Source organism: Sprattus sprattus, assembly GCF_963457725.1.
Source record: "Sprattus sprattus genome assembly, chromosome: 19".
Taxonomy (NCBI): domain Eukaryota; kingdom Metazoa; phylum Chordata; class Actinopteri; order Clupeiformes; family Clupeidae; genus Sprattus; species Sprattus sprattus.
In genome coordinates, this window is record NC_137917.1 from 2,245,832 (window position 1) to 2,267,743 (window position 21,912).

Sequence of the window (21,912 nt, forward strand, 5' to 3'; positions counted from 1 at the left end):
TTTCTTTCAAAGCTGCTTCAAACTTGCCCTATAATAATGCAATTTTTAGGTCAAATTAGTAAGTCTTATGCCACCACATAATTGGGATAAAGTTGTGGTGCATTCTAGGGTGCCTGATGAGAAACACATTTGATTAAGCCAAGTGAGCTTTTCCAAAGTTTTTGGCTTCTCTGAGTTCATCTTTTTCTGCATAATCATTTCACTCAGCTGGCAACTTCTGCGCAAAGCTCATTCCAACCGTGCAGTGAAGGCGTAAGCCTGTTCCCAGCAGGAAGGCATCTTTGGCCCCCGATCTCTCCCCCAGCATGGGGGGCACATTTAATTTCTCTCACAGCCAGAGGAGCCCAGTTCTTCATGTTGATGTGCGCTCTCGTGATTGTTTGTTTGTGAGATTAGCCTGGTGATGGCAGGTTAAGGAAGACTGCCCGCATCGGCTTTTTGAAGGCATGTTGTCAAGCCCACATGGGCTTCTAAGCAATCAGCAAAAACGTCGGGCGAAATTCAGCGCGGTGTAATAGCCCAGGTGTTGTTGAAACGGAGCTGCGCACCTCATTAGAATGACAGCACCGTCTGTGCATAATTGTTCATTAAGATTCCGATTTCAAGACGCCGATGAGCTTTCATTTACTCAGCTGTCAGCTGAGACCCGAGCAAAATCAACACCATTAAGTGAAAAACATACACATGGTGTCTTGCCAAGGACGATTCATTTATATATCCTTCCCAGAGTGTAAGGACAATAGTAATGTGGTGTTCATGTTGGGTTTTATTAGAAAAAGAGGGGCTGTTGAAGAGCAGCATTTTCATGTGGGAGTGTATTTGACCAAGAGCTCACAGTGACCTCACCTTCACATCTGTGTGACCTTTCACCTCTGGTCAGGTGTGCGCCCGTTTCCCTGCCCGCACTGTGAGAAGATCTTCCGCACTTCGGGTCACCGCAAGACGCACATCGCCTCGCACTTCAAGAGCATGCAGCAGAAGAAGCACAAGTTCCCACGAAAGCCCCACAAGGCCCGGGTGTCCAAGAGCAGCATGCCCCTCCCAGACATACCCCTCCAAGAGCCCATACTCATCACTGACATGGGTACGATGGACACAAGCACTCACAATCATACTCTTTACATAGCTGTACACCTTACACTTAACACTAACATTCTTGAATACACATATTTAGCCATATCTGTGTATATTCAGATAGATAGAAAGATACATAATTATATATTGTAGATATATCCTTTCAGCACCCACAGTTCAGTGTGTGTATGTTCACACATGTTGATGTGCTCACTCATTCACACTCATACACTTAAAACACACCTGAACACACACCTGTGAGGAAACAAATATCATGCTCATACACCCACATGTACTGTTCTGGAGTCAGTAACCATCTCAGTGAGATGTAAGGCCTTGTACAGAAAAAGTAAACGTCATAAAGGCCTAGCGTACGATGTTAATGTTGTCATGTTTGTCTTCCACAGGCCTCCTTCACAGCCAGAACTCCCGCATGTCCTTACAACCATACCTAGAGCTTGTGGAGAACGACCGCCCCTACAAGTGTGCGTTCTGCAACAAGGCCTACAAGAAGTCCAGCCATCTCAAACAGCACGTCAGGTACAGAATGCCCCCTGACTCAAATGCGCACTATGAATGAATACGATTTTATATTGTTGATTTCTTAAAATATTTGTATAATTAATTTAATTTTAATGTTTATTTGGTTGGGGTAGATAAGCAAGTTGTCTGTATCAAAACACTACAACATTCTTTAATTGTGCACACCCACATGTTTATAAAAACTGCTTGGCTATACGGATAGGTACATAAGGTAGAGGTTTAGTTAGCCTTTGTAATGGTTCCTAAGATTAAAAACTACACATGTGGGAAGACACACGTGGAACATTTTGCAAGCTGCTTGAATTTTCTAATTCACAGCCAGACTTTTTTTTTGAGTGTAAGAATGAAACCTTTCAAAGTAGGACATGGGTAATTGACTAGCCACTCATTGGTGTTCTCAGAAAGTCATTTTCCCCTTTCACTTTATCACATCAACCGGATTCATTTTCATCCTTTTTTCCATTTTAGTCCAAAGTGAGAGAAAAACGCAGTTGTGATAAAGGTCACTTTCCCGACAGGAAATGGAAAAGAGTGACAAAAGAGACCCCAATAAAATCCCTCATAACTTAACCTTAAAGATTATGACAGCCATCCTGGTAAGAACCTTTGCCGTGACAATTATTCTCTCAGCGAGGGCGATTGATGTGCCCCCACCTCCCCCCAAATCCAAAGGCAGACTGTGTGTCCTCAGAGGACTAGGCCCCTTAACTCCTAACATTTACAGATCAGATCCATACTCTCAGTCTCTGCTCAATTCTGCCAGTGTGTTTTGTGTATTGGGAAATTTCACCATTGTTTTCACACAAAAGGGCACACTCAAGTGGGTTATCAGGGGCCAACGCAGAGCTTTAAATACCACCCTAGAATCACAGGTAGCGTAAATGTAATTATTGTAATGAATCACATAAGCACAAATGTAATTATTTTATTATGAGACGTTCTAAAACAAACTCAGTATGCAGGCTGCTGTGTTGCAGAACAGTTAGATCATCGTATCAGTCATTTGGTCATGTCCCATGCATAGATGATGATAAAATGTTAAAGTTCACATTGGATAATGGCAGATTTTAAATAATAATAATGACATTTTATCTGTGTACGTCCTTTGAACCAAGAGCTCAGAGAGCTTCAGAGAACTTTGGGGTTGTAGCCTTGTGTAAAAATGACTGAAGGACAATGCACAGGTGAGACTATCCAGAGCTGGATGAACAGCCTAATCCACATGTCAGAATGTTGTACAGGAGCCACTTTTCCCTTTGCTTCATGCTGACCAATACCACTGTGTTCCCCTCTCGCGTCCCCAAGGTCCCACACGGGAGAGCGCCCCTACAAGTGTGTGCAGTGCAGCAAGGGCTTCGCCTCCTCTGGGGTCCTGAAGGCCCACATCCGCACCCACTCCGGCCTCAAGGCCTACAAGTGCCTGATCTGCGACACCACCTTCACCACCAGCGGCAGCCTGCGCCGGCACATGACCACCCACAGCGACCTCCGACCCTACATGTGCCCCTACTGCCAGAAGACCTTCAAGTCCTCGCCCAACTGCAGGAAGCACATGAAAACACACAGGTACGCCCGCACAGGCAGTCCTCTCGCATTGATAGCTGGTCAGTTTGGCAGGGAGGTATTTCATGTTCCATGCCTCCATGACTTAAATCTGCTGTAGCTAGGTCTTCCTCAATCGCTGTGATCGCCTATTCCATGGATTCTTGTCTTCTGATGTAAAATATAGTTTTATGTAGTGTGATATTCTCTGTGGAGAAATGAGCTGATAGCTGAAATCCCCGCCTACATGCTGTCAGTACAAAAGGGAAATGTAGACTTTGCACAGTCACACACCATCTCATCATTTCAGTATGGATCAATATGATCCAGTGTATTGGCAAAGAGCAAAAACAAAAACAATTGAAAACAATTGATCTGAAATTGACTGCAGAAATTGATTGCGCAAAAGGTGCAGTTTGCACTGATATTAAACTAGATATCAGCATGATCCAGTTTATTTGCTCAGAGTAAAAACCAAAAGAGCATAATCAGTCATGGCGATTGCAGAAACTGATCACACCAAAAGTGTGCTAACAATGAGTTGATAGTAATAATTGATCACACACATTGATCACATAATTGATCGGCTTTGCAGGTACGAGCTGGCCCAGCAGCTCCAGCAACAGGGCCCCTCAGACGGCCCCTCGCTGGAGGACCACATGGGGGACCCCACCTCAGCGGTGGCCCATGACATGCAGGTGGAGATCGAGGGCGGCACGCTCCAGCCTCCACCTTCTGGAGTGGGGTCGGAGCAGCAGGCCATGCTGGAGGTGGTGGGGGGCCCCCAGCAGGTGGCGCTGCAGACCACGCTGAGCCAAGAAGGCCTGGTGCAGGACGATGGTAAGATCCGTGAGAATAGTACTATGACAAAACAACATGACACTACCATGGATTTAGGATCCAGTAAATATGCCTTTTATTGCAGGTGCCGTTGTTGATCTTCTCTGCTATTCTTTTAGGCTGTGGTGAGAGTAGAGAGTATAATTGATTAGAACAGATTCAAAAACATACAGTGAAGTAGATTTGAGCAAGAGCTCTGCTTCTGGAGTCAGAATGAGGCAATCTTCTCTTGCCTGTAGGCAATAACCAGAACAGTGTGTGTGTGTGTTTGTGTGGCGGGGGGGCGCAGGCGTGCATGTGTGCGTGCGTGCGTGCATGTGTTTGCGTATGTGCGTGCATGTCTATGTGTTCATGGGTTACCAAACAGGCCATAGCAAACAGAAGTGGTGCGGTGAGGTGAGTGATGGGCATCACATGGCCTCATGGAATGTAACATTGCCTGTTTTATTTATTCTGTTTCAAGTGAAGTCATTCAAAGGCTCTCACTCGGCCTTGGTTGGGTCAACAGCCGCCAGGTGTTTTTCTGAGGAAGACAGACAAATCAGGGTTGTGTTAATGCCATGTGAAGGCTGTTTGAAGCTCTCTTAAACTTTCCATCTCCAAAACTTTGAATGTACGTGTGCTCCCCCCTAATGATACACAAGAGACAGAAAAAGAAGAAAGTGAACTCTTAAGGTGTTTACTTTAATACTTGAATTGAGTCTCAAAAGATATGACGGATAATGTGTTCATAAGCAGCTTATTGCAGACTATTGCTAAAGTTGAGTAATCAGCAGCTAAAATTGCTGACAGGCCTTAAATGAGTTATCTGAAGACATGATTGTTAGCCTATATGCTCAGCTTGTTTGTCGGTTTCAGATATTTCATTTATTTACATTATTCAGAACCATAAAACAAAGAATCAAATAATCGGTCCCATCACACCTGAAGATGTGAAAATGTGATCCATAGTGTTGTTAGAATGTGTCAGATTCATTCTTTCCTTGCATATTTAATGTAGACACTAGGAAGGTTGGAAACCCATTGCAATGCAGGAGGAATGTGGTGTGAATGAGGTGTGGCTGCAGCCTGTAGCCTCAGAGAATATGGTTCCACTTTAAAGGACTGACCTTAAACTCTGATGGCATTGCACTTAAAGGAGCCTGTCAATGAAGAGGAAGAGCACAGAATCCTGGAGGACTTTGAGTGTGAGAAAACATCCCTTGCTTCTTCTACTTCTTTCTTCTTCTTCTCTCAAAAGAAGTGCAGATAAAGGCACGTGGGTTGAGAAGAAGCAAGAGACGGAGAACCTGAGTTCAGTTTTGCAAGTGGTCATACACAGCGACACTCATTTGCAGCAAAGGCTTCTTCTTGAAAGGCCACGAGGCCAGTAGCCATCCAAAGGACGTATTGCCAAAAGCTTACCCAGTACCCCTCAGCATTCCACTCGTTCAGCGTCAGCACATTTGCTAGCTGGAAAGGTCGACATGACATGAAGGAACAATGCAGAAAGGTCCCCCTTGGTAAATAATTGTGTTTACTCTGGTCCACATTGTTAGATCTGTTTTTCAGGGATTGTTTTGTGGCGGTTCCATGGGAAAATGTTTCATAATAATACACGTCCAATAGCACATTAAAACCCACTGGAGTCAGCCACTGTTTGTTGCTTTCATTCAGAAATGAATTGGACATAGCCTAACTGTCTAGCTTACCAATGTTAGTCTCAGTTGCAGTTTGCCACCGTCACACTCAACATCTCCTTAACTGTTTTAGTGTGAAATGTAGAATACGAGGTTCTGCACAATCGCTATGATGCCCTTGTTTTGCTTTCTCAATTTCCATGTGGTGTGTTGTCTCCTGTGTTCCCCTGCAGACCAGTTTGTGGCGCCACAGCACACCCTCCCCCAGAACATGGGTCAGTACGACCCCTCAGCCCTGCCCCAGCCTGTCTATGACCAGCCCGCACTCTCTCAAGGTGATACACATACCCACATGCACTTGTACACGCACACACGCACGCACGCACGCACGCACACACACACACATGCACTCACACACACGCACACGCACACACACCCACACACACACACACACACACACACACACACACACACACACACACACACACACACGCACTCAAACACACAAGTACACATGCACCCACACACACACAATACACACAAACTTGCACGCTGTGCACTTGCATGGTCACTCACTCACTGGCTTGTGATCTAGCTCTCCTCTGTGATTCTCTTCTCTGATTCTCTTCATCCCCATGTTTTATCCTCCTGTTATTCACTGTTTGTCTCTCTGTCATATCCCTCTCCCCATCTCCCTTTGAAACAACACAAATCCAATAAGGTGTTCCTCCCAGAGCTCTAATACAAAACATGACTCACTCTGTTCCATTAGTGCGGCCTCCCCAACCTCATACAGGCAGCCCTGGCCCACAGCACACGCAGTGGATCACGTAGAACTTCATGCCCAGGGCACAACTCTCTTGTGTAAACAGTGGTGCCGCGTCTGCCTTTGCCAGGCTCAATGACAATAGCCATCTGTCTGTCAGATATCACTCCTCATTGTGCTGAGAGGGGGTGAGGGGGTGAGCGCTTGACATTGATGGATTGGGAGGGATGCTTGTTTTAGACTACCTCCACTGATTGTATCTTATCTTGCTCGCTCCATGGGCTTCCTCTCCTTTCCTCTATCTGGATTGGTCTAGTCATGGCGTGGGATACGGTCCATCTCTGTCCCTCTCACTGCTCTCGTCGTGTAACTCCACTGCATCTCCCCTCCTGCACCTCCCCCCCCCTGCACCTCCCCCCTACAGCTCCCCCCTGCACCTCCCCTCCTGCCGCTCCCCCCCTACACCTCCCGCCTGCACCTCCCCTCCTGCACTCCCCCCCTGCACCTCCCCCCTGCACCTCCCCTCCTGCACTTCCCGCCTGCACCTCCCCTCCTGCACTTCCCCCCTGCACCTCCCCTCCTACACCTCCCCTCCTGCAGCTCCCCTCCTGCACCTGTGTGCGTGGCCTGAACTCAAATTAAAGCTGTTTGCCACAAACAGATGCAGCTGACACCTATTCTCCCTTTCTCCCTGTCTTATAAATGCAGTGAGTTATTATGCTAATGTCTGGCAATTACTGTTTGACACCTTAGCATTTGGCAGAGCACTCACTGGTACACCTGTTTGTGTGTCAGTCCACACGTGGATGCAGTCCTCATACGTGATGGATGCTTTGTCATATTGTACAGTGATCTATTGGTAGCAAAAGCCTGTTGTGTCCATTGTGGATGTGTGGATAATTCCAAAAGATGCAGACACGTCACCAATATAGACCCTCTGAGGAAATTCACTTGGCATGTTTATGCTAGTATTAAAGCGGTGGTATGCAAACCAGGACACTTTTTCGTTTACATTAGGGTAAATCCCTGGACATTGGGAGAGCTACCAATTAAGCAGATGGTCTGAGGGGGATTCACAATAAGGACCTGCCCAAGGCTCTCTATCCAGTCATTAGAGTTTTGCCTACTCTCAGCCAGTTGCACATTATTTGCAAGGATTTGACTAAATCATTTTGGTGCAGCATACTATAGGTCCACACTGAGGGATGGGCTCTGCTTGGAGGTCTAAAGGAAAGAGGCAAGCTATTTGCCATTTGTTTGTAGCTAATGCTCGCATCTATCAGAATCTCACACTGCTGTTGTATTTATATTGATGGGGTTTGAGGGAAGATGACCTATGCTGACAAATGGTTAGCATTTGCAAATGTTGTTAACCGTCATTAAAAGCTGTACTGGCCTTTAGGTCTGGGCTGTAGATCCATACCATTGCTAACTGGCCAGTGTAAGGGAAGGGTCAGTGTGGGCATTAACAGTGATCATGCTCGAGTCTGTGAAGGTCAGGGGAGGGCCAGGAGCCTAGAAGGCTGTGTGTGTGTGTGTGTGTGTGTGTGTGTGTGTGTGTGTGTGTGTGTGTGTGTGTGTGTGTGTGTGTGTGTGTGTAACAAGACAGGGAGTTTGTTGTGATTGGTGCATACTACATACATTTGGATTTGATAAGGGAATTACTGGCTGGAGTGGGTTTCGTTGTGATTCTTCACCATAGTGGAGATTTTAGTGTGCTTTCCCTCCCTCCCTCTTACTCCCTGTCTGTCTCTCTCTCTCTCTCTCTGTCACACACACACACACACACACGCACACACACACACACTGTATAATATCAGTGATAATGAACTGATATGAAGCCGCTGTTGTGGTGTTATATCTAATTGTGAACGGTGGTCCCCTGTAGGTTTCACCATAGCAGAGGGCTTCAGTGCCTCTCAGTACTCCACAGTGCAGCAGCTTCAGGACTCCAGCACGCTAGAGTCACAGGCCCTCTCCTCCAGCTACCACCCACAGAACCTGCTGCATGTGTCCAATGCTGAGGTGGTGAGTCTCTCTTACACACAAACACTCACACGCACACGCACACGCACACGCACACGCACACGCACACACTCTCACTCTCACTCTCACACACACACACACACACACACACACACACACACACACACACACACACACACACACTACCACTCACACACACTACCACAGTCATCATTGTGCATACACATTTTTCCTGTCACACATACATACACACACATACATGGTAATCTCCTGCTCTTCACTGCCACTGGGCTGTCTTGTATGTTTCCCAGGCCGATGGTCTGCTTCATGAGGCGTCCCAAGGGGAGCTGCAGCTCTCTGCCAGACAAGACTATCAGGATGAGGGCGAAGAGATCAAGAGGGCTTACAGGTGTGTGTGTGTGTGCGTGCATATAGATGTGTTTTCATACCAGGCCCATCTGTAAAAAAAAAACATTATTTTTTCCCCCCAACTACCTGTCAGCTCATTTGGTGACATGATATGTTGCCTGTCAATTACATTACAGGTGTATATAGGAAAGTCACCATCCAAAGGTTATCATTGGCTGTTATACATTCTACTCATGAGGTGTGGTGTTCATATTTCATCTTATTGTCAACCGCTGGCTTAGGTTGACATTTTATCGTTCAGAAGAACACACAGTATGGTCTCGTGTCTTTGCCCTCACCGTAGCTGTCTTACATACCAAGGCTTTGGAGTGTATGGATACTATCTTTCTTCAACTCTTTGTTGTTGGTGTTTCAAAAAAAAAATCAAAAAGCCTGTAAGAGACTACATTTACAATGTACACTTACAGCTAACGCTAACTTTTTCATCCGCACTTCCACAAATTCAGGCTGTTGGGCGGTCATTCAGTTCCTTGTCCGACAGGGCTCTTTGAAAGAGTGTAAGAAAGGTTTCTTCCGTTCATTTCCTGTGTTCCTGTTCTTGCTCTCCTCAGGTTGTTGCTTCAATTAGCTGTCTCATCATGTTCCCCTTTCCTCCCCGAGCTGTCATCAGCGATGAGGCTGCGTCACATCTGAAGGATAGCTCTCCCTGATCTGTCATCAGTGATGAGGCTGCGTCACTCACATCTGAAGGATAGCTCTCCCTGATCTTGCCGAAAGCAAAAAGCAAGCAAGCAAGAAAGGGGATGGGAGAGGTTTTATGAGCAGATGAAGAAAGGACCTTGTTTTATTTATGTTTGTCTTTGAAAGAACTTTCAAAAGCTCAAGGACAAGTGTTGTAGCATACCTTGACACTTGATCACGAAAGCAATGAGATAGTTGCCTGGAATCTGTTAAAGAGGCAAAATGGAGGGGGGCACTGTGACGAGAGCCAATAAGCTCCCCATTAACGGGCTACAATGCCCGCAGGGACACAGGTTCGATTCCGGCCTGCTGTCGTTTCCCGATCCTCTCCCCATTTCTTCACTCCGCCCCACTTCCTGTCCAAAGTACTTCACTGTCATATCCAAATAAAGGCTAAAAAGCCCATAATTAAAGAGGCAACATGGAACACTGATGTATTAGCATGGGGAGCTTTAATTGTATTCATTCTTATGTAAAGTTGGTGTTGTAACCAATTCATTTAGTGTGCTGGCACGGTGCATCCTTGTCTCACCCACTTGAAGCAAATTGAAGTGGACAGTGAGGCAAAGGAAGGTGACGTCTCATTTGCTCCTTCAGAGAACTGAGGTTAAATATGTAACCCAATGCTCTCTTTCATACGGCCATGTTGGCCGTTGATCGTTTAAGGGACGGTGCCCTCGAACTCAGATTGTTCTCTGCATATCAACAGATCCCACAGATCCCCATCAAAATTAGGAACACAAGCCTTGGCTGACTTGACCAATGGGGGGGGGCAAACCAGAATCAGCCAATGTTTTTCTTCACAAACTGTACACACTGTGGCACTCGGACGTCCTCTGGAGAGGAGATCCACGCCACGATTCATTACACCAGGTAGACAAACTGCTCAAAGTGAAATGAATAAGGTGTCTCGTGTTACAACAGAAATCTCAGAGCCAACTGATGCATTTAAGGCAAGTGCAGTCCCCCCTGGCAGTTTCTATAGGCTATACTGTTTGTTCTGACTACTATGTGAGACTCGTAAGTAATGGTAAGAAGTCCTTCAGGGTGAGATACACTGTCAGCAGTTCTAGCCAGTGATGTGAAGATGCGTCTGCCCCCAGCCATAAAGCTAGGAATCAGTTGACTAAACCTGCATGTGACAGACAATAAGAGCACACTGCATCTCAATACACTGACGTTTCTACACAGGGAGATAACTCGCCAACATTCTTGTGACACAGCCAGCAGCCTGTTTCAATTCTTCTTGGGATAGACTCACTGCTTCAAAAACTAATTTTTGAAGCCCCAGTGGTACTGCAGCCGCTGCTGGAGCCAGTAGCCCCAGAAGCTTTTGACATAAGCTGCTGCTTATATGTGCAACTAGCCAAAATAGCGTCACGGAAGAGTGAACGGAATACCTGACGTTTGTCTGGCAGGTGCACCCGCATTGTCCTGTTGTCCAGTGTCCGACCCAGAAAGTTTGACTGTTGCCTGGGGAACAGAGAGCTTTTAGCATTACCAACTATGATGTTGGTGGCATTTACAAGGCACTTCTGTTTGCTGTTAGCTAGCTTTATTGCTAGTCTTAGGCAGAAACTCTGTAATGCCTTTTTAAGCAATTCAGCTAATTTTCTCCCATGAGTGGATATATTGACAGCTTTGATTCTCAGTTACTGACAGTGATATGCTTGGCTCACTGTCCTCTAAATGGCTAAGACATGTCATGGCAGAGCAGGAAAGGAGAGTATTATTTGACCCTGTGCTCTTTTGGTCTCAGGTGTAATATCTGCAATAAAGGCTTCAAGAAATCCAGCCACCTGAAGCAGCACGTGCGCTCACACACGGGCGAGAAGCCCTACCGGTGCAACCTGTGTGGGCGCAGCTTCGTCTCAGCCGGGGTGCTCAAGTCCCACCTCAACACACACACGGGTAAGATGCGCTTAGTGGTCAGGTTGAAAAAACATGCTTACGACTTTTTAGTTTAGTGTGTTAAACATCTTAATTTGTTTTACGTTTTAATTTAGTTTTTTCGCTCAAGTCGCACATCTTATTTTATTTCCATTTCTCTGCTTCCATCTCGGTCAATCTGTTTGTGTTTCTTTGAATCCCCCTCCTGGCAGGAGTAAAAGCCTTCAAGTGCAATGTGTGTGATGCCTCCTTCACCACCAATGGCAGCCTGATCCGCCACACCATCATCCACCTCAACATGAAGCCCTTCAAGTGCCACATGTGTGAAGAGACCTTCCGTACCAGCCTGCTGTGTAGGAAGCATCTGAAGAAAGATCACGCCATGGGATCCAGAGGTAGTATAGACTCATGTTATAACAGTCATAGAAGAATAAGCTTAAGAAAAATCAAACCTCACTGTTTCAAGAGAGGGTTCCACAGATCCACAGAAACCGTTATATTCCTCCCCAGACTTTTCTTCCTCTGTCTTTATCTAAAATGGATATGGGGTTCTATGACATTTAATTTGTCATTTGTTGTATTGTTTCAGTAATCAGTAGTCTTTCTTTACCCTTTGTCCTGAACTATCATTGAGGAGCCTCATAGTAGTCTGTAAATGTAGTATTTACTGTCATACCATCACAGTACTGGGGGAGGAAGAATGTGAGGAGGACGATGGTTATGAGCGCGGTACTAAAAGGAACCGCGCCGGCATCATCACCTTCACCGAGGAGCAGGCGGCTGAGCTGGCCAAGCGGGAGCCGGACGACGCTGCCACCCTGTCGGAGAAGGTTCTCGCCCAGTCCGCCGCCGAGCGTGACCGCATTAGCGAGATCAAGGACAAGGCCGTGGAGCTGGAGACCGAGCCCAAGTTTGCCAACCGTTGCAACTTCTGCCCCAAGAGCTTCAAGAAGCCCAGTGACCTTGTCAGGTAGCTCACGTGGTCTCTGTCTGTGTTGTTTGTTTTGTTTCACTGTCTCTGTCTGTCTGTCTGTCTGTCTGTCTGTCTGTCTGTCTGTCTGTGTCCGTCCGTCCGTCCGTCCGTCTGTCTGTCTTTGTGTCTGTCTGTCCTATGTCCATGGCTCTTTCTGCTCCTCTCCCCCTCTTTAGTCCTATTCCGGTAGCCCCACCGCCAACAGGTCCTTATCGCTGTGTTAAATTGCACCCTGTGAGCTGTCAGAGACTGCTGTACCCCCACTGTGTTTCAGCAGTCAAGGCTCTGATTGCTCAGCCTCCTGTCTACTCTAAATGACATGATGCCACCCCACACCACCCCTACCCCCGCTCCCTTGCATAAGTGCTGCAGTCAAGTCACTGATTTGTTATGAAACCCACAGTTTGTGTGCTCAACCCATCCCAACAACACTCTAACTTACCATGTGTTAGCCTGTTACCTCAGACATTGCTTTGTGCTTAGTGGTTAGAGTAGAAAGGTTTTATTCTGTTTCCTCAAATAGACCTTCAACCCGCTCATTTATTTGTTGTTGGCCTTTTTTCTGGTTCTTTTTTCCCCCTTGTTTATCTCCTCCGTCTAATACATTGACTGCATTTTGTCAGAGGTTTTTCAGCAAGAGTTGTGTTAGAGGATGATGACTGCAGAGTAGTGCAATTGAATTCCCCAGCTACAAACAGTGGTGTATGTTCCTGTCTTTTATTAATCAAAACACACAAGTACTGATGTACTGCAAAGACTGGAGTAGTTGAGACTGGAACAAAGAAGAGTTGATATGTTTTTTCACGCCACAGACAGATGCACACACAGCTGTTGATGATGATTTTTGTGTGCTCCTGCGTGTGTGTTTGCTTTTGCAGGCACATTCGGATCCATACCGGAGAGAAGCCCTACAAGTGTGAAGACTGTGGGAAGTGCTTCACAGTGAAGTCCACGTTGGACTGCCATGTGAAAACACACACAGGTTAGTAGGTGCATTGATGGATTGATAAACGTATTGATAGGATCAGGATCAATGCCTTTTTCATGCATCGATGATTAGAAAATGCTCCCTATGACTATCGATCTATAATGGTATTTTTTCAGATAGAAATAAATAGGTGCCTCTGCCATAACAAATCCTTAATTATCTAAACTGTGAAGGCTTACCGATTTTCAGTGTCATATAAAGAAGGTAACCTGTTTAGTTTGTCGTACTATTTTCTTTAGTCAAGTACAAGGATAATGGTGGGTAGATTGCTTGGTTACAGTTCCAGTGTTGCTAAGCCCAAATACTTTAGCTTGCTAGCTCTTTTTGATTGAATGCTTGCCAGCTTGCAAGTTCTCCAGATAATATGTTATTTTACCACAGAATTCATCACACTGACACCTCTTGGCAGAATGACAGAATACCTTTATTTTGTTCATTCAATTAGCTTGCCTGATTACACACTCACTGTAGTACTATCCAGCCATGGGCATCTTTTCAATCAACCCTTTACTATGGTTGTAATAGTTACCAGTCAAAGTTTCCAGAGCATTGATATAGAACGGTGATTAACCAGATACAGTATACTTCATAGATGTCCCATTATAGAGTATGAATGGACACCTGCTGGTCAGTCAGAAAAGTATTTCTCGTCTCCAATAATAATGAAATAAACCATGTGATAGCCATGTGGTTGAATGTGCTGTGGTAAGGTGTAGAATCTGCATTGTTTTACCTTCTTGTCATAGTCTGTTGTTCTGTCACCTCTGAGCTGGTCAAATCACATGTCTGTAGGTCTGTCACCTCTGAGCAGGTCAGATCAACAGGTTCAGTTTTGTGCAAATTGTCTCAGTGTCTTCTCATCTGTAATGGCACCATATGCTCCATGTAGCTGCTGGATCACACAAACTCATCCATTAAGTTGTACATTTTTCAATGTTCATGTCTCATCTCCTGCGTCCAGTTTATTGTCTTTTTTTTGTGATAACAGTGCAACTCAGTACATTTGAACAGTCTAAACAGAGAAACCAGAGGAGCCTAATCTGCTCTCCAACAGTTTCCATTCCAGCAGTTACAGTGGGATTACCTCCAAAACCCTTAGCATCCCAAACTAATAGCAGTCCATTTCCAGTGTTCCACAGCGAAAGGCTGCTCCTGTGTGATGTGTGTGTGCATTAAGCTCTGATGTGGTCTGGTGTCTGCAGGTCAGAAGCTGTTTGGCTGCCACATGTGCAACACGTCCTTCTCCACTAAAGGCAGCCTGAAAGTGCACATGCGCCTGCACACGGGCTCCAAGCCCTTCAAGTGCCCCTTCTGCGACCTCCGCTTCCGCACGTCCGGCCACCGCAAGACCCACATCCAGAGCCACCTGCGGCCCAGCTCCGAGGGCAGGAGGGGCAAGCGTAGCTCGGACCGCCACGCTGGGAGGCATCACGCCACGGAGAGCGATGCCAACCAGGCGTCGCAGCAGGCTGCAGGAGGGGCGCAGGCAGACACCCTTCCACCCGTGGGCCTGCTCCAGACCTCCAGCGTAGACCAAAGCATCTACATCCCCAGCAACTCGGTTCTCACTGGCCAGTACGACCAGAATCTGCAGCAGTCAGGCCTGGTTGGCCAGGCCTTCTTACCCGCTACCATGTCAGGTAAGGGTCAGAGTTCATTATGTCATCGTCAAGGGCGCCCCTGTAGACATTCTAGAAAAAGAGTTTCACTCTCAGAATATGGCTTACCAGAAAAGGCTTTGTCTTCCTGCATCGTTCTTGTACTTTGGTGTCCAGAGCCCTAGCCTTAGTAAGCTGCACAGAGGAAGAAAGGACAGAGATAGAGAACGTGAAACAGAATGAAATATATTGGACTTGTTGCCTGGCCCAACTGCATGCTTTGTGCATCACCTTCATCCATTTCTCACACGCTAACCTGTGCTCACACATATGCACGCACACGCACACGCACACGCACACGCACACGCACACGCACACGCTCTCACACACACACACACACACACACACACACACACACACACACACACACACACACACACACACACACACACACACACACACACACACATGCATGCATACACTCACACACATAAGCAACGACTCCCTCAGACTCCCTCAACTGCTTAACAAGCATTAAGTTGATTCTCTCAGTAGTAACCCCAGCAGACAGCTAGCTCCCAGCTCTGTTTGAGCTCCCCTGTCCAAACATGTGTCTGCAGGATCAGGCTGTCTGCCTGGCTCAGAGCAGCCTGATCTCCCTGTGGTGCACCCCATGCTGAATGTGTTGAAGTGACACATGTACACGCTGTGTTCAGGAAGTGTTGGGTCACGTGTTCAAGTGCTGCTTTGAAGCAAACAAGAACGAACAAGGCATGAGGCGCGGTGCCAAGAACATGTGCATGTGCAGTAAAGAACCCCCCCACAGCATCCCCCCCACCCCACCCCACCCCACACGCGGTGATGTGTGTTTATTTTAAAACCACACGGCTCTTTTGGAGGGGTTTTCTTTTTGTTTAACTGACAGTTGAGCCTCAGGCATGGATGTGGATGGAATGGTCATGAGGGGGATGATTTCTTTTTTTTTTGTCTTTCTCTCACTCCACGGAGAGTTTTAGTGGGTTTGGGATGGCTTCATTTTGATGACATCCCACTCGCTCTGGAAAAACAAAACAGCCGTGAAATGAATTTCCTGTCAATTGAGATGGGGAGAGAGGGAGAGAGTGAGCGAGTGAGCGGCGGAGGGAATGAGGACAGCCATTACAGGGGAAACAGAGATAGAGGGGGGACGTTTTATGTCTCTGAGAGGGCAGCCCTTTACCTCAGAAAGAGAGAGAGATTGATTATTCCCACTCCTGAGCGGGACGGCTGAAAAGGGTCTGTTCATTTCTCCCACCTCTCTCATCTTATCTCCATGAGCCAGAGCTGCCAGTTCCTCCCCTCACCTTTCACTGTCGGCTCATTAATGTCATCTCAGCCAGGACAGCCAGACATGGGTGAAAAGAGAGAGAAAGATAAAGACAGACGGAAAGTAGAAAAAGTAGATGAGCCTCAGTCTCTCTCAGGGGACAAGACTCTCAGGAGCCCCTGGTGCTTTTAGTTATGTGTTGCATTAACGCTGCATTGGCTTTCTAAAGTCATGTGACTTAGTGAAAATATTTCAGCAGACAAACGTAGTTGTTTGATTAAAAGTTCCAGTCCCCTCTTTAAGTTTGAAGAGCTCATCCTAGAAGTGATCTTAGCCATTATCTTAGTCATAAGTTGATGGTGGTAACGACTGGTCAGTGACAGCAGACTAAGTGCTTAGTGTCCGAGGCACTGACCGTAAGTTACCATGTCCCAGGTGGTACTGGCTAATGGTTAGTTTTTTTGGAGAATTTCGTTTGTGAGAGGTCTTTCAGCACTACCTCACAACCATTATCTCACTGACTGTGTCTGACATGGTGGATTTGATCATATTGGAGCAAACCTTTGGCATGATTATAGGAGTATGAGTGTGTGTGTGTATGTGTGTATGTCTGTGTGTGTATTTAACCTCTGTGTGTGTGTGTGTGTGATGGTGTGTTTCTATCAGCAGGGGGTGACCTGACTGTGTCTCTGGGTGAGGGTCTTGCCACTCTGGAGGGCATCCACCTGCAGCTGACCCCTGCCAACCTGGTGTGCCCAAACGTGCAGATCTCCGGTATCTCCGGTATCAGCAGTATCGACGGCAGCAACATCAACAATATCACCCTTCAGGTATGGACACAAACAAACCTACTGTTTGAGGTGTGTGTGTGTGTGTGTGTGTGTGTGTGTGTGTGTGTGTGTGTGTGTGTGTGTGTGTGTGTGTGTGTGCGTGTGTGTGTGTGCACTACTTTTGTGTGTCTTTGTGTTCCTGGCAGAGAGTATATCAGCTTTCTTCACCACCAACAGTGCAAGATGATATACTGGACTTTTTCCAAATAATGTTGGCAGTAACGCAACGATACAGCAACGTAACCTTCTCCCCACTCTGTTGTTCATTATTAGAGTGTTTTACATAGACATGAACATGTCAGGCAGTCGTGTATTACTGTTCATTAAAATGTGAAAGGCAGACATGGTTCCTTGTAAAGAGCTTGAATAACACAGATAAGGAGGAATCTAGTAGCCTGTTGCAAATGCTGCCAACCTACAAAGGGCTGGGGAGTGTCACCTAGGCAGAGAGTCTGTTGAACCCACAGTAGCCGTGATTCCACTATCGGGCCACTGCAGGCCAACCGGGGCTCACTTTTTTGGTAATTTCTTACCATAATTTGTAATTGGTAGTACTCTGGTAGGTGCACAATTCGAAATGTTTCTGCTTTTCATACGACTGTATGCACGTCATTAACAATACTCAAGAGAGAATAGAAAACGTTAACGCAAGGTTATTCATAACATGTCAGGGCAAGAAGGGATTTGTGTGGGCTAACATATGGCCGTTCCATGCAATAAATTAGCATTAATGATCATCCAATCTGATGTATGATGCATGATCAAGCCCAGAGGTGACAATGGAAATGGCCTTGGCACACTTTAGCTCGCCCGGATTTGGCTCGGAAGAAGAAACACTGGGCTATGGGCAGTCACCACACCCTGAACCTATACAATACCTATACAACCTATACTTCTCCTGCTTCTATCAATTCAACCATATCTCCATCTCTGGTTCCCTCCCGCACCTCCAGATTGACCCTAGCATCCTTCAGCAGACCCTCCAGCAGGGGGGGCTGTTGTCCCATGCCGTCACTGGCGACCATGGCCTCAGCCAGCACACTGGTCCCCATCTCATGGCCACCGGTGACTCTTCGGTGTCCGGCAACGTGGTCCTGCACCCCCTCACCAGCCTGGCACTACAGTCTCCCATCCCCGGCAACGTCACCATTACCGGCATGACTGAGCAGGATGCCTCAGGTGAGTGGGGGTGACAATGGGTACACTTATTATGATGCAGATAGATAGATAGATAGATAGATAGATAGATAGATAGATAGATAGATAGATGGATACTTTATTCATCCTGAGGGAAATTTAGGTCATCCAGTTGTATACACTTATACAACTCACCGCCACACATACAGTACCAGTCAAAAGTTTGGACACCTTTTTTTCTTTACTTTCAATATTTCCAATGGTAGATTAATACTGAAGACATTTAAACTACGAAAGAACACATATGGAATGATGTACTTAACAAAAAAAGTGTTATCTACCATGTCAAAAATAATAAAAGTAAAGAAGAAACTTCTCAAAAAATTAGAAGGTGTGTCCAAACTTTTGACTGGTACTGTACATAAATAACATACACATAGGGCGAGCATGTTCACAAGGAGTGGGGTTTTTACAGATACAAGAATGGGTCTGACCCTTTGGTACAATATGCATTGATTGTGACAGTGAAGATGGAAAGTGTTTTTTGTGCTGCTTGTGTGGATGGTGCAAAAAAGATAGTGTTCTTGTGCTTGTGTGTGTGTGGATAGTGCAAAGAGATATGCAGAATATAATAGGTTAAGTTTGTGCAAGGGGCTAGTATAGCCAGTAAAGGGATGGACAGTGGGTTGGTGAAGTAATGAGATGAGATGAGAAGCCGTGTAAAGCTGAATGGCCCTGGGGACAAAGGACCTCCTCAGACTGTCCGATGACGTGATGATGATGATGATGATGATGATGATTAGATGATGACACCAGACATACTGCCATTACATCAGTGTCAGTGTTGCATATTGTGTCACATAATCAGAAACATGAACCAGAACTGAATTGATCAGATCTAATAAGGTGACAGTTGTTTTCCAAAGGAGAAATATGGATACATTTTTGGGTAAATGTTATGGGGAATTAATGACCCTTGATATCAGGCTTCACAGTGGTTCTACAGTCCTTCCGCACTCATTCATACAGAACCTCTCTTTGGTTTTGGTGTCCAATTCATCCAGCGTGCGGTTTGAAAAGAAAATCGAAGAGAATAAATCAAATTTACCGACTTTGTTACAGCAGAAGTCAGACCTTCCAACCATTAAGAACTGGGTGCAGCAGAACAGGAATCTGCCCTTTTCTTCACACTAATGTATTAATATATTATATTATATTATATTATATGTGTTATTTACCTGCAATTTATATAATCGCAACTTGTTCGTCACTTCATTTAGTCAGCCTGGGAGTGTCCCTCCATCCTTCAACAGTAGCTCCTGTAATTGCATTCTTACTTGTAATATTTCTAGGATCTATTTTGTTTAGGGTCCTGTAAAATACGACAATATACTGATTTGAATCCTTTGCTTACATTTGACTAGCTAGCTGTAGTTTTCACGCTCAAATAGACTATTTTTGCTTGGTGGTGAAAAGGCATGGATCGATCGAGGCCAATGGAACCAGGAACGTCCCCAGCGCCTGCACTAACATCCAAAGTCCATTTCTGATTTTATTATTATTTGCACTAAATGACATAGCAGTACTTTAGTCTATTTTTCAAAAATATTCTCATCGTTGGTATTCTAAGCGATCTATTGGTGAAGTAGTATTAATCTCTAGGAGCATTTTCCCCCTCATGCCCTCTGGCAAATCTCACTCTTCATCCATCCAACAAGCCATCCCTCCTCTTGCCAAGCTTCTATGTATTCTGCTCCTCCTCTGTGCTAGCTGAGTGCTTCCTGTCGCCCCCTGCAGGCTCTCAGGAGTTAACCCATGTAATGGGCGCCTCGGGGCTGGTGACTGGAGCGGGCGGCGGGCAGGAGATCACGCTGACCATCAATAACTCCAGCCTGACGCAGGTGCTCGCCCAGGCACAAGCCCAGGCCCAGGCCTCCGCTGCAGGAGCTGCCCCCAGTGCCAACAACACACAGGAGATCACTCTCACCATCTCAGGTATGCCCCCAGTGCCAACAACACACAGGAGATCACTCTCACCATCTCAGGTATGAGTGTGTGCATGTTTGGTGTCTCCATCCCTCCCTCCTCTCTGTTCAAATTCAAAATTCAAGGTTGCGTTATTAACATGACTGTGAATTGAAAACCTTCAGTCACCACACACACACTTACTTTTTGGCTCTAGCTCACTGAATGGAGTAGGGCACACTTGGGAGAACACTTTTGGGTATAAGTACGCGGTAGCTGGCATATGTGAATTACGGCTGTGACTTCGAGGGAAATTGAACGGCACACTTAAGTAAGCTACAGCAGGTGCTTACCTTCTCTTCAGAGGATCCTTGTACACCCCGACCACGGAGCCACACACACACACACACACACACACACACACACACACACACACACACACACACACACACACACACACACACACACCCGACCCCAGAGGTGGAGCTACACACACACACACAGAGGGATCAAATGCCAAAGGTGTCAGTGCACATAAGAAAACTGATCTGTCAAGTAGGCGGATCTCATCACACTTTCAAAGACTCCTACCTTCAGTTGCCCAAAATCTTACCTGCCTGACTAAAAAATGTGAGTGTGAGTGTGAGTGTGTGAGTGTGTGAGTGTGTGAGTGTGTGAGTGTGTGAGTGTGTGTGTGTGTGTGTGTGTGTGTGTGTGTGTGTTTTGGTGTATGCCTAGTCATACCTGTTCTTGTCTTGGTTCCAAGCCCCTGTGAGTTTCTTTATTATCTTCCAAAGACAGTCGCAGGTACTTCACTCCTGTAGGGTGGTATCAAACTGCAGACACGCTCTCTGATCTCATTACAACGGCAGTGTTCACTTGAGCAGCTAGACACTCTCAACAAGAAGTACATACTTACACTTAAACAACCATCAGAAAGCATAGATTCAAGATCTGCTGATAAAATCAGTTTGGAGAGACTCTGAATGGTGTATACTGTTTGTTTGTTTGTGTGTGTGTGTGTTGGTTTGTGGGTGTGTGATTGTGTATGTGCGTGTGTGTTCAACTTTATATTGCTCTTCTATGCAGGCCAAGACCTGCTCCAGCAGCATGGCGGCCCTTCTGCTGCGGACATGAACAGTGGAATTAGACTGGCATCACCCATGAGTGCCCAGGCCGGCAGTGCCACCCTCACCATCACTAACGAGCAGCTCCTGCCTCACAGCCCATCTAACACCACCATGTCCGGTAAGTACGGACACACATTCACACACACACACTCACAAACTCATTCAAACACACACACACGCTTTGTACATCCAAGATTTTCTTGACACAGATTTGTGTGGCTTTCAGGCTTCAGTTCCTATTGTTGTAAGGAGGAGGTGTTCAAGGCACATCAAAGGGGAGCTGTGCTCCTCTGTCCCGGTTTCCCCTAAACCCTCTCGCTATTACACACTATTGGTCTTAGGTTTTTGGACTCAACAAAGAAAGCCCTTGAATGTGATGTATCCAGCCTAAAACCTGAAGTTCTGAGAGTTCCCCAGGAACTGGAACAGAACTTAGAAATTCCTGTAAAGCCCTCATTAGGATCCATTACACATAGACCATATGTATCATGTAATAAATGCATGTTTGACAACTAGTACAGCCTTTCCAGAAACTGTGTTTCAGTTTAGTGTTCAGAGCTTTTATGTGAGGTTGTTTGGGAGTTTTTGGTTTGTTTCAAAGGCAGAAACTTTTGA

General features: G+C 46.1%; 1 protein-coding gene across 1 annotated transcript in view; it reads left to right on the forward strand.

Annotated features, from left to right (window-relative positions):
• znf236 (zinc finger protein 236) overlaps positions 1–21,912 on the forward strand; it is a 56,420-nt gene that overhangs the window by 16,996 nt on the left and 17,512 nt on the right. Inside the window, exons 11-26 of the mRNA XM_080857407.1 lie at positions 881–1,084; positions 1,482–1,614; positions 2,923–3,183; positions 3,755–3,999; positions 5,852–5,953; positions 8,273–8,412; positions 8,682–8,779; positions 11,240–11,391; positions 11,583–11,765; positions 12,055–12,340; positions 13,222–13,325; positions 14,534–14,971; positions 16,902–17,065; positions 18,019–18,244; positions 20,000–20,197; positions 21,257–21,415. Coding sequence (XP_080713533.1) covers positions 881–1,084; positions 1,482–1,614; positions 2,923–3,183; positions 3,755–3,999; positions 5,852–5,953; positions 8,273–8,412; positions 8,682–8,779; positions 11,240–11,391; positions 11,583–11,765; positions 12,055–12,340; positions 13,222–13,325; positions 14,534–14,971; positions 16,902–17,065; positions 18,019–18,244; positions 20,000–20,197; positions 21,257–21,415 — 3,093 coding nt within the window. The remainder of the gene's footprint in view (positions 1–880; positions 1,085–1,481; positions 1,615–2,922; positions 3,184–3,754; positions 4,000–5,851; positions 5,954–8,272; positions 8,413–8,681; positions 8,780–11,239; positions 11,392–11,582; positions 11,766–12,054; positions 12,341–13,221; positions 13,326–14,533; positions 14,972–16,901; positions 17,066–18,018; positions 18,245–19,999; positions 20,198–21,256; positions 21,416–21,912) is intronic.